At 40.8% G+C, this 15640-nt stretch overlaps 1 protein-coding gene across 2 annotated transcripts in view; it reads left to right on the plus strand.

The window, feature by feature from the left end:
• DLG2 (discs large MAGUK scaffold protein 2) overlaps positions 1–15640 on the plus strand; it is a 1615022-nt gene that overhangs the window by 1266015 nt on the left and 333367 nt on the right. For both annotated transcript variants that reach the window (XM_016206846.2, XM_087821627.1), the window contains one exon: positions 1573–1641. In XM_016206846.2, the coding sequence (XP_016062332.2) occupies positions 1573–1641 (69 nt within the window). The remainder of the gene's footprint in view (positions 1–1572; positions 1642–15640) is intronic.

The raw sequence follows: 15640 nt of genomic DNA on the forward strand, positions 1-15640 counted from the left end.
AACTACATTTCTGCTCTTTTGTCTACACAACTCGGCTTCCCAGATGTTGTCAAAGAACAAAAACCAAAGTGTGTTATCTTGAAAAATGTGTTTCCTGTGTGAAATGAAGGGATACCCAGGATCATATCAATTAAATGCCTAGAATCACAACAGGTGTACAAAAGCCTCCCCATTCCAAATTCTCTCCTTGTTGGTGCATTCGGGAGTACTTGTCTGTATTTTGTGTAAAATGCCTCACTAAAATTGTCTTTCCTTATTGAAGTAACTGCATTCATGGTGCTAGCTGACACTTGGCTTAAGCTATTACAAGTTGTTCTATACTTTCCTTAAAGAATTGACTGTGTAGAATGATGCTTTTGGGTAGATGATCATACATGACCTCCTTAGATGCAGCCGGATACTCCAAAAGTCAAGAAGAATGATGTGCAGTCAGCCATCCAAAAACAAAATGAAAAAAGACAGGAATGTGCTGCTCTATTAAAACACTACATTTTGCTCCTATGTTTCAGGCTTTGGGACCAGTTACATATCATTTGGTTCAGCCCAGAGGGCAAAATATTGCTTTAAGCAAAGAAATTTTCATGGAGATTGGACCAGCATTTGTAGAGCACCTTCAGGGTCTCCCAGCTACTTAACAGTGATGAGCAGACTTTTAGAATGGCTGATGTTTTGGCTACCATTTCATTACTGAACTGTGGTCACAGAGAATATGAATAAGTGCCAGTGGCATGGGACAGGGAAAATCAGGGGCTGGGAATTGGATCTGTGTTCTGATCTCAGTTTAAACACACTGTGGCCATGCAGTGTAACCTCTCTAGGCCTCTTCTGTGAGGAGACTCTAAGGTATCCCAGGATATTCTGTAAGGATAAAGAGAACTAATATCTGGGCAGTAATCCTGTTAGACATTCATGCAGTGGAACTCCTTGTAACCCACACAGCCAGAGCCAGTTACTGATTCGTTAGTTAAAAGTTGTATACAACAGTCATTATTTAGAGAAAAAATACTTTCATGCCTGAATTATTTCACCTGAACTTAAAAAAATAACTTTATGGTGGCACAATAAAAACCAATGTTTAGTGGTATTTCAAAGAAGAAATGGGATTTCTACCAATAAAGCTTCCCTAATTTTGTTTTTTGTTACCATACTATTACTAGTTAAATACTACCTCAATTTGAAAATTTGCTCTTTTTAAAATTTGGCTTGGAAAAAAATGTTCTGCTCTAAAATAATACATTGCATCATGATGCAATTTGTTTTTATGCTCTATGTTGTCTTATTCCAAGAGGAAAAAATTATCTTTTCCAAATATGTTTGTTTCTTTTCATGTCTCACTGTGATTTAAAGCTTACTTTTGAGTTGTATATGTTGGAATCAAATTATATGGAAATAGTAATTTCTTATATGGTAGAATGTTGTATTTTAGGGGATTCTACTTATCACCGAAGAAACAGCATTTAATCTCTAATGTATTTGTTTCAAGATTTGTTATTTTCTTGACAATAGGGCTGATTTGAATGTGTAAAGGCATTTTAAGTAAATGATCTCTGTTTTTCCTTTTTTTTCTTGCAGTCATTCCCAACACAGCACTGCAACCCGCCAGCCTTCAGTGACTCTCCAACGGGCCATCTCCCTGGAAGGGTAAGATGAGAATAACACGAAGCCTTCTCCTAAACTAAACTGTGCAGCCTCACCGCTCCCAGCACAAAGACAGTCCTCCTTTCTTCCCGTCCCTCCCTCCCTCCCTCTCTCTCATCCCCCCCCCAGCAAATATCTATGAATCTTATATTGTATGCCAAACACTGTGCTATGTAGTAGATTTAACAAGTCAACTAAGATCCCTTCTTCCTCTCCAGAGGGCTCACTGTCTACTAGGAGTGACAGAAATACAAACTCAGACTTGTACACAGCATAAGCGTCTCACAGGGGATACGTATCAGGGCTGGTGGCGATTAAGGAAGGCTCTGGGACTGAGACTAGGCGTCGGAGAGGGAGGGAGGAGCAGGCCAGGATGGCTCCAGAGAAGATCTGACTCTCAAGCTGAGAACTGAAGCATCGGTGGGTATTCGCCTGAGAGACTTTAGCAAGAAGGGCGCTCTGAGCAGAGGAAGAGCTTGTGCATAGACATGCCACACGAGGAAGCATGGGGTGTGAAGGGCCATTGACTGGCTCAGTGCCGAGGCACAGGTGTGTGAGGCGGTGGAGATGCTGACTGCGCTTGCATGTAGAGGACTCAGTATTTTGTATTTCCAAAATCTCCAATCAGATAAAAGCTGGAGGGGCTGGAGGGGCTGGCGGGAAGGGGCGAATATTTCTTTCCACCTGCTTTATAATTGCAACTGGTTTAATTAGGAACATTTAATTGGTTCATGTATGAAATTATTTTATTTTTCCAATATGTGTTACCAGCTGTGCTTTGTTTAATTCTACTTCCCAATTAGTCTTCCTTAGTGGCATTTCAATGCAAATCTCTAACTTTATTATTTATTAGTCGTTTCCACTTTAAAATCTTATGTTTTATTCAGACCTCTGCCCCTACTCTCAACATAATTAAATCTTGGGTTCCACCAAAGGGTTCTGGAGTTGATAGAGGTGTTGTCTGCTTTCTCTCTCTCTCTCTCTCTCACCACCCTCTAGATCAGTGATTTCCTGCCTTTTTCATCTCATGGCACACATAAACTAATTACTAAAATTCTGTGGCACACCAAAAAATATATTCTTTGCCCATCTGACAAAATAAATAGGTATAATTTCGATTCATTCATACCTGACAGCTATTGTTGTGTTGGCTCTTGTCATTTTTTTTTATTTGACAGTCTAAAAGAAAAGAGGTCAGTGCCCCTGACTAAATAGTCAGGTATTGCATGTTTTAAAATTCTTTTGGCACACTGGATGAAAATCGCTGCTCCAGATTTTTCTTTCTTTTAGATTTATCCTTTGGTGGTATTGGGGCAAAAAGAAAGAAAAGAGAAATGGCATTTTCTTACCATTGTACTGTGGCTGTCTCCTTTCTGTTTGTTACCTCTGGTGTAGTCTGGGTAGGTGGAGAACCAAACATGCATTGATGCTGAGACTCAGCTCCTCCGGCCATGTGGTTGGTGCCCTGGGAGACTCAGCTGGCTCTTGCACAAAGCCGTTAGCAGTAGCACACTATAGTCCTTGATGTGCTCACCACTTGGTCCAAGCTGCAGCAGTCCCTCCCAGCCCAATGCTCCTTTCTCTGTCCTCAGCAGCGACAGCTGTGAGGCTGGCAAGCATGAGCAGCACCCCTGTTTCCTCCTCCTCGGTGGAACTTACCAGGCAGCCCTTGCCTCCTCTCTCCCTGGCCGACCTCATCTTCTCTCCCCGGGGTTCTTTTCCACCCTCAGTAGTAACCGGGCAAAGCAACAGACTCCATGGCTAAGTGGACATCCCCCGGGGAGGGAGGTGTTAGGTTTTTTCCTGGAGCAGCATAAATTTTATAAACACTTTTCATGGAGTGCCCTCTTTGCCTTCAGCTAAGGAAACCCACTGAATTTCTGCAAACTCATGGGAAGGCAAGTGAAAGGAATGTGGCCCCGTCCATGAGCATTGCACTCCCAAAAGGATGCCTGCTTCTGCAAGTTCCCTTCTCGTTTTGATGGTAAAAAACATCAAAGCACTTTAATTTCTCTAGTAAAAGAAAAGAAAGAAAGAAAACTAAAAACAAATAAACAAACTAAAACAGAGATGAAGGTTATAGGCTAAATACAGGGTGGGGCAAAAGTAGATTTTTAGTTGTTCATGTGGAAAATAATATAATAATTAATAAATAATGATAATGATAATAATACGAGAATAAACTGTGTTTCACATATTCACAACTATAAACCTACTTTTGCCCCACCCTGTGCAACCTAGCTCTGGAGAATTAAGTAATTTTTCTCAACAGGACGCTATCTCCACTGTAACATCTGTTCTATTCCATTAAAAAAAAAAAAAGTTCTTAGTCAATCCTTCATGGCAGTTGGTTCTGTAATAATATACAAGGTGGCCTAGCTCATGGATCCAAGCTGGACTCCCCAGAATTTAAACCCCAGCTCAGGAACTTAGGAGCTGCATTACAGCAAGTTACTTGGTTTCTTTGTGCCTCAGTTTCCTCATCTGTAAAATGGAGATACTAATAATATTTCTTTAAAGGGTTTTTTAAATTAAATTCATATGTATTTTTTTATAATAGTGCTGACATTATATGTGTGTTTATTACACTAATTGTTCCTGTTGTTATGCATAATACAAACTTATCAGGTGGGAGAGTTTCTCATTTATATTAAATAACAGCTTTTTAAAGCAGTCAGGGGTGGGTGTCTTCGCTATACTTTGGAGAGGCATATTCTTATATGCATAGCTAATAATCGTTTGTGGAAGCAATCCAGATCATTACTTGAGTCGGCTTCATTGCCTTCTTAATATTCATATCAAATATTTTAATTACCAAGATTATACTTCAGTGCTTATTGAACACTAAAGAATAACTAAGCATTTTCTATGTATCAGCTTATCCTCAGCTCCAAAAGAAAGAATTTAGGACCAGAGGAAGAAATGCTCTTGCATTGCTGGTATATATATCTCAGAAAGTTTAAGACTAAAGAGACCACTTATACACACGAGAGGGTACAGTCTCCCCAGCCTGGGGACATCCTCCAATTGGACTTGAGAATCAGCGGCACCTGCAGTACAAGTTCAGGCAGCCTTGTAATTGCACCCTCCATACCGCTCCCTTCAATTTCTTTTTTCTGGAAAATGTCGTGGTTCAGAAAACTATTCCACAAAACCAGCTGCTGGTCACATCTTCCAAAGGACTATGATCGGTTTTGAATTCTACCCGTTAAGTCAGATATGTGGAAAGAGCCTAGAGAGGCCATCCAGAGTAAACAAGGGAAGGACAGCATGCGACCAAGCACACACTGACAGGGTTAGGATCCTATATTGACAGGAAAGGCAGTTTCAGGGGGTGCTCAATGGGATTATAATCAAAATGTGCACTTCTTGGGAATAAACATAGTACAAATTCGGGGCATTCCTTCAAGGGAAGAGAAAAGAAACTGACATTTATCGAGTGTTTATTAGGTGGCAGGCTATATCTGTCTATCTATTGATAGATCAATCTATCCATCCATCCTTCTATCCATCTACCTATCTGATTTTATTTCAAAAATAGTCTTATAAAATGGGCAGCCTGTTTTCTAAATCTTGATTCACAAAGAGATTAAGTCATTTCCCCAGAGCACCCACATGTGGTACAGAAAGTACCACAGCTTGGATTTGAAGTCACATTTGACTCCAGGGTACAATTCCATCCCCATAACGTGGCATGAAGAGGCTTTATTGAACTGGTCACGACATCCATAAAGCACATTCATGCTAAGTTAGACATAGTGAAGAACTCCATAGGGTAAAAAGTGATAAAGAACTGGAACTGACTCTAAGCCTAGAAGCCATGACATAAAATTAATGCGCCACCATTTGGATGGCTCTGGAGGCCCACATGCATTGCTAAGTGGCTGAGGTGTTGTTTGGGGTAGAAGGGTGGGTGTGGCTGAGCTTACCACTGTCTCCACCTCACTTTCTTGTTTCTGAAGAAATCCATTGGCTGGGTGGCTGTCATTCCACATTTTGGTCATTAACACAAAGGCCTCCCCTAGCTCTGCTAAATAATAACATTTCTTTCTAAAGCTATTCCCAAACCTTTTCTTTCTTCTACTCACAAAAGCTTATTAGCAGTTTGCCAATAAGCATATTTAAGCATTTTGCACTGTTTTCCACTTAAATGAAATTACCTCTGTGATAAATGCAATCAGTTATTCTAATTCTCTGCTAAGATGAAGCCAAAAATGTCAAGGCCTTACCCTGACTTCATAACACAAGAGTGACTCCTTTTCTACAAAACCAAAACCAAAACTTCATCGTTCCAACTGGTATAGAGCCGTTTGTCTCATGCAGTCATGGAAGAAAACTGACACTGGAATCAAAGAATTGGTTTTGAATCCTCCCCTCGATGCCACCTGTACTTGTTCATCTTAAATAGGACCTTTGAAAGGGAGACTATCATCGAACTCACCAACTTGCTGTAAAAGTAGCTGGCACAAGTGCTCTGAGAAAGCAAATACAGATTTTATTTTTATACCCTAGGTTAATTTGAAGACCCACTTTGAACACTTGTTAAATACATATATATGTATTTATTCATATGAAACAGTTCTGAATATAAAATGAAATGTTTGAAGCAGAAATAATTTTGCATTGCTGGAATATTAAGAGGGGGGATACCTCAATAATTGTCTCTAAAGCCCAAAACACTGAAGTTCATGCTATAAGTGCTCAGCTGGCTATCAAATAGAGAGATTGTGTGGCATATAATCATTGTCGCTGGATGCATGGTGAGAAAGCTGTTTTTCACTTTGCATAGACCAATGGGTCTTTAACAGTTTCCCATTAAGGTGTTATACCACTGAGGGTAGGCAATAAGCTGAAATTGGAATTTCATTATTTCAAAACTCTCCTTCCTAATGCTCTTGTGAAAAGCAGCTACACGGGATATTTTTTAAGTGAATGTACTCTAAAAGGCCGTGTGTTTATATATTTTTCACCTAAGTTGCTATTTGCTTGACATAAAATAAGTGGAAATATTTCAGATTTCCAGTTAATTTGATCCATGGAGACAACAAAGATGTCTAATTGAGCTTCTACCTAGAGTTACTGCTGTTTTTTAAGTTGATATCAGAATCATCTATAACTATGCCCGACATAACAAGGCAGAATAACATCCCCATTAACAGTTCACACTGTCAACTCCCTCCAATTCAGGTATGGGCAGATATGGCCCACACCTTAACCTCCACTTCCTCCTGACACCCCATTAAAACAAAGCTAATGCTCTGGCTGGGTAGTTCTGTTGCTTAGAGCATCATCCTGATACACCAAGGTTGTGGGTTCCATCCCTGGTCAGGGCAATTACAAGAAGCAACCGATAAATGCATAAATAAGTGGAACAACAAGTCTGTGTTTCTCTCTCTCTCTCTCTGTAAATCAATCAATATCATTTTTTTAAAAAAGGAAGCTGATGGAATAAAGAAGGGACAATTCCATAACTGTAAACAAATTGAGAGAGGGCATCAAAGGCCAAAAGATTTTATCACACTTGATAACAGAAAGTAGACAGAAGGTATAGATTGATGAAACAGAACAAAGTATCCCAGCCTTACATCATCTACAGAGGCAGGGCCATGTGCTGTCCAACTCTATCTCCTAGAGTTGTGTTTCCAATGAGGCCACCCACGAAAAGGCCCCCACAGTGCAGCAACATCAAACAGAGGCCTACAGCTCAGGAGGAAGCAGATCTGCCTAGCAGAAACCAGGAAACTCAGAGTCTTCAGAATAGTGACAGCAGATGGGACTGAGAGCAGAGTCTGAGAATAGGACTGAAGGTGCCCCACTCAGGATGCACACCCCTGCACACAGAGCAGCTGCCAGGCAAGTGCTTACCATCAGTCAGGAAACGAAGGCTCTTTTCTAAAAAATTGGAATTTCTTCTGAGGAACCCAGGTCAGCTAGTTCATGTGTTACCCACACAGCAAAGCCCTTTACAGCGTGTGCCAGTAATACGGACAGTTTCAGGGTTGCTCACCTAGCCCGAAGTCTTTCAGTGAAAAAGCTCTGCTCTTATCTGCAACATCCCTGGCAGCCTTTCTACTACTTCATTCCTAGACATGAACAGATAGCCACAAGTTACCAAGTATTTTAACAATACCAGAAATAAGACTAAAACACTCATACACAGAAAAAATATATATATATTCTCAAGGAAACAGGTAATTCTGGGAACAAAATAAATTGAACAAAATACTCTAGGATAGGCATGTTTTTTAGCAATATGGAGGTAGCCACTAGACTTAAAACAAATGCTTAAAAAATGATTGCATATTGGAAACCAGGTAGGAACCTCAAGGGAGATGACAAAAATGGAGTTTTGAAGAATGTATTTGGAATTAGACAGAGATTTAAAAAAAGAGAAAATCAAGTGTAAGAACCTAGAAGTCTGTGGCTAACACTGCAAACACCAGCAAGTACATTTAGCTACTCAGATAACCTTCACCCAGGAGAGGGTCTACACTTTGTTCTTTCTTACCTTAGAAGATAATTTTAGCAACAACATAGAGGCTGAATTTTCTAAAAACTAGCATTTTCACCTCAATAAAATAGCTGCCCTGGAAGGTGTGGACCACCCTTTACACGTAGCACTTAACAAGAATCTAGATGGTTATCTTCATGGATATTATAGAAGAAATTCTTTAAGGGGTGAATATCTAATTGACCCTAACCAAAAATCTCTCCCAAATCCAGACATCTGTGAGTATCCGAAGGAGAATGAAAAAGTGGTCTTATCTATAAACAAATACATCTAAGGGAACCCATCCCCTGACATGAACTGGTCTGTGGTAATACTGTCATTCTTTCTTGGTGGGACAGCCTGTCTCTATAGGAATAGTCATTTATAACCTCTTTGGCACAAGAGACCCCTTCTCCTGCACTCTAGACCACTCCAGGCTCCTGAGGCCATGGCACCACTGGGGCCAGAGAGCCTCTGGTATTCCCATGTTGGGCCTGAGCAGGTGTCCTTTCCAAGGAACATTCTGGGAACAAGACCTCGACTGGAATCATTGGCTCTCTTGTTCTCTACCCAATTCCTCTTCCCTTGATGGGAGGAGCTTTCTTAGAGTTCCCAGGAGGATGCTGACTTAAAACAGTCAGTCTTCTTAATCTAAGTGCCCAATACCTGGCCCCAAAATACATGATCACTGTAGAAAGTGGAAGCATCATTGACCTGAGAATCAATAGACCTGGGTTCAAGTCTGCCACCTCTTACTGAATCATTTTTGAACAGTTACCTTATATACAAGGTGATGAGCTTCAGTTAAATAAATGATGCCATAGATTTTTTTCAACTCTAACATTTTATAGGTTCGTGAGTTTTGAAACTATAGAGTTTGGCTACTGGACTTATAGGAATATTCCCAGATATGGAGCTTACGGGACCATTGGGCTCTAGACAGCTAGCCCTCAGGAGCAAGTTGGCTTGGGTTATCTCTACCCACACACTCGCCATCTTTCAGGACTTGTTATCTGTGTGAATGGTCAACTTCCTCCAACACACTTCCCTGCCCTGACCTTCAAAAGCAGTGCTAAGCAGTGTTTCCCAGAGTAACCAAGGGGGCCTGGAATCCTGAGACATACAAACTACTTTCAGGCTCGAAAGAGAAGCTTTATTCAGGTTGTTAGTTGTTGCTGGGTCATTGATCAAAAATCTGAGCCTTTGTTAGCCACAGAAATATAAGTGACCTCACTGAAACAGAGGGACAAGCTGGGTTAAATGGAGAGGATTTTTGTGTATCTTTAGACCGTATTAAATAATATAGGTAGTTGTCACCCTCTTCTTTATTTTTCTCTCCTGCCAACTAAAGAGTTTATTTGGGGAGAATATAGGAAAATAAAGGGGACAAGCAACTAGTTGGTTTTAGAAATGCTTAAAGAAATCAAACATTCCCCTATCCCTCCAAAAAAATTGTTTTGTTTGTGATTTATAGTCCAATAAAGACAGCCCAGCCTCTTTGCAGAGCTCAGCCTTACTTCTGCAGCCAGGTCACGTGCTGAAGGATCTTTGCTGCTTTGAAGGACTAACGGAGTTTACAGACCCCTCCTTTCATCCAGGGGGGAAGAGGGACCCTCAGAGCTTAAACCTCAGGGGACTCATAAGGAATCGATCAGAACAGCAGATATCCCCAGATCATCTGTTTCCCTCAGTGCACCATCATGTGTCTGCTTTCCATTTCTCCTCGTGTCCCTGCAGTCTCCACCTCTGCTCCTGGTTGAGCTGTCAGCTCATTTTTCTTAGCTCCATTTCTATTCATCTACTGCTTCTTTCTGTTTCCTTACTCTATAAGACATCCCTTCCTAGGCCTAATCTTTCTTCCTTATATGTGTAGAGCTGCATATATAAAAGATGTCATTACAGCAAACTTTAAGGGTTGCCCAAAATGTACCAGTGTTGATAAAAAACGCTGAGGCTGAAGAGAGCGAGGGGAGAATTAAGGGCTGCTATACATGGGATTCTAATTCTCTCACTGGGCCTGGATTTCTCACGCCATCTGCTGTTGAAATAACAACTGTGTGTATTTTTTTAAATGTCCAATTTCTTATATGAGGTAAAAGTTTTCAAATCTGGAATTTTTTTAAGTAAAATACCAAAAAAATATATTTGGGGAGATGACATTGAGAATCTAGATTTATATTTTTCCAGGTAGAGACTTTTATAAACATTAGCCCCCATCATCATTTTCCTTAAGTGGTAGCAACCAGGAAAGACATAAAACAAAGACTGCAGACCACTCCGCCATGCAAGCAGGCAGTTGAGAGACAGATTGCCAAGTTCAAAAAGGGTGTTTTCTAAATTCAGATGCTAAAAATAAAACATTAAATATCGCATATTGAATAGTAGCCAACATGTTGTAGGTACTTTATGTGGATCTCATGTGGTTCTGATGACAGTTTTTATTGTTGTATATGGGCACATTATCCCATTTTATGGATGAGGACACTGAGGCTTAGGGAATGCCTGGGTGCCTCAGGTCATGCAGCAGTAAGTGGGAGAACTGGGATTAAATTCGTATTTCTAAATCATGACTGTCTACCTTCTCCTGCCTCCTCAGAATTATATGTGTTTTGTTATTACAAGTTGGCCAATTTGGAGGCCAAAGTATGACATCAAAATACAATATGGAGATCGATGTGAAAAATTGAAATACAATGTGGACGTCAATATGATTTCTGGGGTTTTGGGAGGTTTCTGTTATTATAATCATTGTCAAAAATCCAGTTTCATATAGGAATGTTAGTTAAAATTAGAATGACCACCTAATGTGATTTCACTAACCTTGAAATGTGCTGAATTAGAAGAAGCAGAGGAATCACGTTTGCACACTTTGGGCATTTGTTTTACCCGCAGGACTAGGAAGAGGCCCAGAAGTGACAGGCCAGGGTCTGGTTGTCCAGAGCTGCTGGGCTCTCCCGCAGTGGCCTCACACACTGCGGCTGCTGAGCGCTGCTCGGCTGGAATCTATCTTAGAGGATGCCACAGAATTCACTGGGGAATTTTGTTTAGGGTTGTTTTTAATTGTTCCTTATTTTCTGTGCATAGTTCAATGCCAACATAATTACTTATCATCAGCCTGCATATCTTCCTTGGCACCCTTTTTATTTTTCAATAAATTGGTTTAATAAAGGACTCAAAGTAAATGTGAGTAAACTTCCCGTTCATTATTATATAATTATACATGCTAGAAAAAGTGTTCTGCAGAACATTCAACTAGAAAATTGCCCCTCTTCATTAATACACGTAATTATTAATGCTAAAAATAATATGATCCTCTACGGTGTTGATCGAGATGGCATTGAAGAGATAGTTAATATACTGAATGACCCAAGGAGGACTTTAAAAAGTACTAGTCATAAGTTTGTTAGGCTAGTAAAAATGAACACAGGAAATGTTATTCCATGGCAGGATTTATTGCCCAAGTTGTCAGAAAGATTTATCAATTACAAACCACCTAATTACACTTCTAGCACCATTATTCCTCTTTGAATACCGCCCTTCTTCTAGCATCTTCCCAGTATGCAGGCTGCCCCTGCTGACTTCAGCCTGTCTATGCGCAATCAATAAATTCCATTGGAAATAGAATGAGGAGCCGTGCGGACGCTACCCCTGCCCTCCGTCTGGTGGGGAGAAGCAGACATCAGTCAAATAATCAAACAGGCCGATGTAGATCTCCGACCGTGCCACAGGCTGTGTTAAACGCCCCGTGGCGCCCTGAGTACCTGCCATAGGGGTTCGACCTCGGTGGGGAGCTCGGGAGGTCATGGACGTCTCTGAACGACGAGTGGGGTTACCCAGGCAAAGACGAAGGGCCACCAGTGGCTGCACGAGCAATGATTACAAATCTGTCTGGGTGTTTTTCTGAGCTGAGCACAGACTAGAACAACAGGGATTCAGCAGAGCTTGACATTTAGAAATTTATAATGAGGAGGCTGACGCATGGTTGACTGTCTCCTCGGGAGAGGCCTTCTGATGAAGACTTCCAGGCGCTTATCAAAACTGTGTGATCTCTGCGTAGATGTAATTTTCTAAATCCCGTCTCTGCTGTCCCGTTGCTTGTTTCTCACGTGTGCGTGCTTGTTGTCCGCCTGTGCAACAGAACTCTGAGATCTTTCTTGCCACTGTCGCTTCCTATCCTGCTCCCTCTCTCCCAGCTCCTTTCCCTGGCCCCTCTGACTTTCTGTCTTTCCCCCCCTCTCCTCTCTTCCCTCCACAAACTTCCTCTTGCTCCGTCTGCCTTTCTTTCACTCTTTGCTCTCCATTCAGCTCCTTCTTTATTCTCTTGTGCTGTTCCCCCTGAAGGTCCCAGGCCTATGTCTGTACAGTGCATGACTGTCTGCCAAGGCACGTCATGGACATGGTTCCATTTGATCCCAATAACACTTTCGTAAGGGAGGCTGGGTAAGAATCATTATACTGTTTACACGTGTGTTAGAAAGTTAAGTGGCTTCCCAGGATCATGTATCTCAGGAAGGGAGGGGCCTTGACAGCAGCCCAGATGCCCATCTCCCGGCCCATACTCTTTCCACTTGACAATCCTGCCTCAACAGAAATGTAGAAGACATTCCAACCATGTCTTTTAGTTTGATTGACTGAGCAGGTCTTTCTCCTTCCTGTCTTTATTATTCACAAACAAATGAGTCTAGACAGAAGTTGTGGTCAGAGGGGTTTTCTTGTTGTTCATCCATCATATGAATAGAAACAGCCTCACTCTCATCTGATGAAAATTTACTGGATATTGCATTTGACCTTGAACTGAACCCCTTATAAATAATGGTTTTCATTATATTTTTACCGTGCTTGGCTGTGACCTGGGAGGTAGTATGGCTGTGGGGAGCAGGGATTCGCGAGGAATGCTCTGGGTATCATTTGTCAGCCTTCATTAGATTACTCGTCTTGAGACATCCATCTTTATATATCCAAACTGAATCTGGTGTTTTGCTCTGCGTGTATTGCTAATCCCTCAGAGACCCTCAAATTCTATTAGGGTTTCTGTTTACTTCCTTCTCTTGGCCAATTACAAGAGAGTTTAAAGAAAGAGCTCATCCATATCCTATGCCGTAGACCAGATGCCCATCTATTACCAGGAAAGCAGCCAGGGGTCTTTATCTTTTATTTAATCTTTCTGCTGATCTCCAGTCCTGGTAGTGTTTGTCCCACTGAAGTATGCTTTTAAGATGTCGGTCAGCAACTTTTACTGATTGATGGATGACAGTTGGTAGAGGCTTCTGCTTGTTACATAGAAAATCAGGCTGTTTAAAGAGACTTGTGGAGGAGACAAGCACCATCATTCATTCATTCATTTCATCGATGATTGACTTGATCGATTAACGTAGTATCCATCCTTTTGTTCACCTAAGCATTTTCTGAATGGTCAGTATGTGCCAGGCACTCAAGTGAGTCATTTGAGAAAATCAAGAAGAAAAAAAACCAATCTTGCCCTTGAGAAGTACAGAGTCTAGTAGGGGTGACAAAATGTTGAAAGTTGCAGTAACTCACTGGGCTTACATCTGTGTAATTTCAGAACAAAAGAACAAGCAGCCGATTTGGGGTAAACTAGTAGCACTGTTTAGGTGCCAGTTCAGGGATCTTTAGCAAGTGACTCCCAAACCCGAAGGGCGAGAGCGCCCTCTTCAGACTGAGGAAGTTTGCTGCTCATGTGGGCTGCTATCAACAAATTGGGAACTTTTAAGCACAGGTCTGTAAAAACGAAATGGAAGTCTAGAAGAGGGCCTTGCTTTTCACAGCCTACTTATTTTGCAAATGAAGAATTCTCCAGTGGTCAAGGGTTAATTATGTACATTGATGGGAAATTGCATTTCATTCTCAATGTTGTATGATATTAAAATGTGTAAACATCTCTCCCCTTAAGGTATTTATTCTGTACCCCAGAAATCCTTGCTTGTCCTCAAGTCCCTCTCCTTGGTATAGCAGCCTGGTATAATTTAAAGAAAATTGTATTTTGGTTTACGCCCACCTTCATTTAAATACTGCGTTTAGTAGCTGTATCACCTTGAGTTGCTACTGAACCTCTTTGAGCTGCTGTTTCTTTAATCTATAAAGTAGAGATAAATATCTATTTCATAAGATTGTTTTAAGAACTTATTTTTTTTAATACGTAAATCTTCTAGCTCAGCTCTTAACAAACACTAGGTACTCAGTAGGGGTTAATTCTCTCTCTTTTGTCACTCCCCCTCCCATCTGCCCATTTCCTTTCTGATATTCTAGAACTTCTTCCCTCGTCCCCCATACCAGGAATCAACAGACATAATCTTCACTCATCATCCTTTTAACAAACATTTCTTGTGCATCTCTCATGTGCCCTCAAGGAGATAAATCAGTAGCGTGAAAGAGCACATCATAGAGAAACAAAGGAAAAGGAGAGGGTATGCTCCATTTAGAAAGAGACACAAGAGTCCAAATTCCCTTCTAGACTCCCTCAAAATTGCATTTCTTATGGCAGACTTTCAGAAAGAGTAGCATATGCAAAAAGGATACTTTTGGGCAAAGTGTCACCTCATCTCACTTCCATATTTTATACATGACAGAATAAGTCCAGAGCCCATGCACATGTGTGCCAGCTCACATACATGCATATATACATGTATATGTATATGTAGGTGTGTGTATATATATACACACACACACACACACACACATAGATATTCCTTCTATACCCCTGGCTTTCCAGTAATTTCCACTAGCCAAGAAAAAAAACTCAGAGACACGAATAACAGCATGGTGATTACCAGAGGGAAAGGGGGGATGAAGGGAAGTATCAGAGGGTAGAGTGGGTATAAATGTGATGGAAGGAGACTTGACTTGGGATGGTGAACACACAATACAGTATATGGCTGATGTATTATAGAATTGCATACCTGAAACCTATGTAATTTTATTAGCCAATATCACCCCAATTCAATTTTTTTTAAAGGTATTTATAGGAAACTAGCATATACATAGTCCCAGGATCCCTTCTGGATTGCCTTTATAACAGATCAAATCTCTGTCGCACAACCTAATGCTTGTAGTTTTCTCCTTGTTTCATGTATAAGGGTTTCTCTCCCCAGCTAGGCACAAAAAACAAAACCCTAAAGGGAGCTTCTAGGTCTTATGCTATTGTGTGATTATGAAGCAATCTCCCAAACACAGACTATGTTTAACAAATGATGATTTGTTAAAGTCTCTTCTAGTATGGCCCTAAGAACAGGAGACTCATTTTCACTGAGTGACTGATTTTCTTCACTATAATCATTTTTGTAACAGAGGACAGAAGCTAAATGATCAGTATTATTTTTCTTTTTCTAGAGTTGTATAAGGTAGTAGAAGCAGCAAGTGCTTTTGTAGGCAATCAGGAGTAAGTACAATGTATGAATGCTGCCGTCACCACTTTTAACAGAAGCCTCAGTTTTCTCATTTTTAAATGAAGAAAATAACTAACTTATAGGATGTCATAGGATTATATTTAATTAA

The sequence above is a fragment of the Miniopterus natalensis genome, chromosome 11 (assembly GCF_054644295.1).
Source record: "Miniopterus natalensis isolate mMinNat1 chromosome 11, mMinNat1.hap1, whole genome shotgun sequence".
NCBI lineage: Eukaryota > Metazoa > Chordata > Mammalia > Chiroptera > Miniopteridae > Miniopterus > Miniopterus natalensis.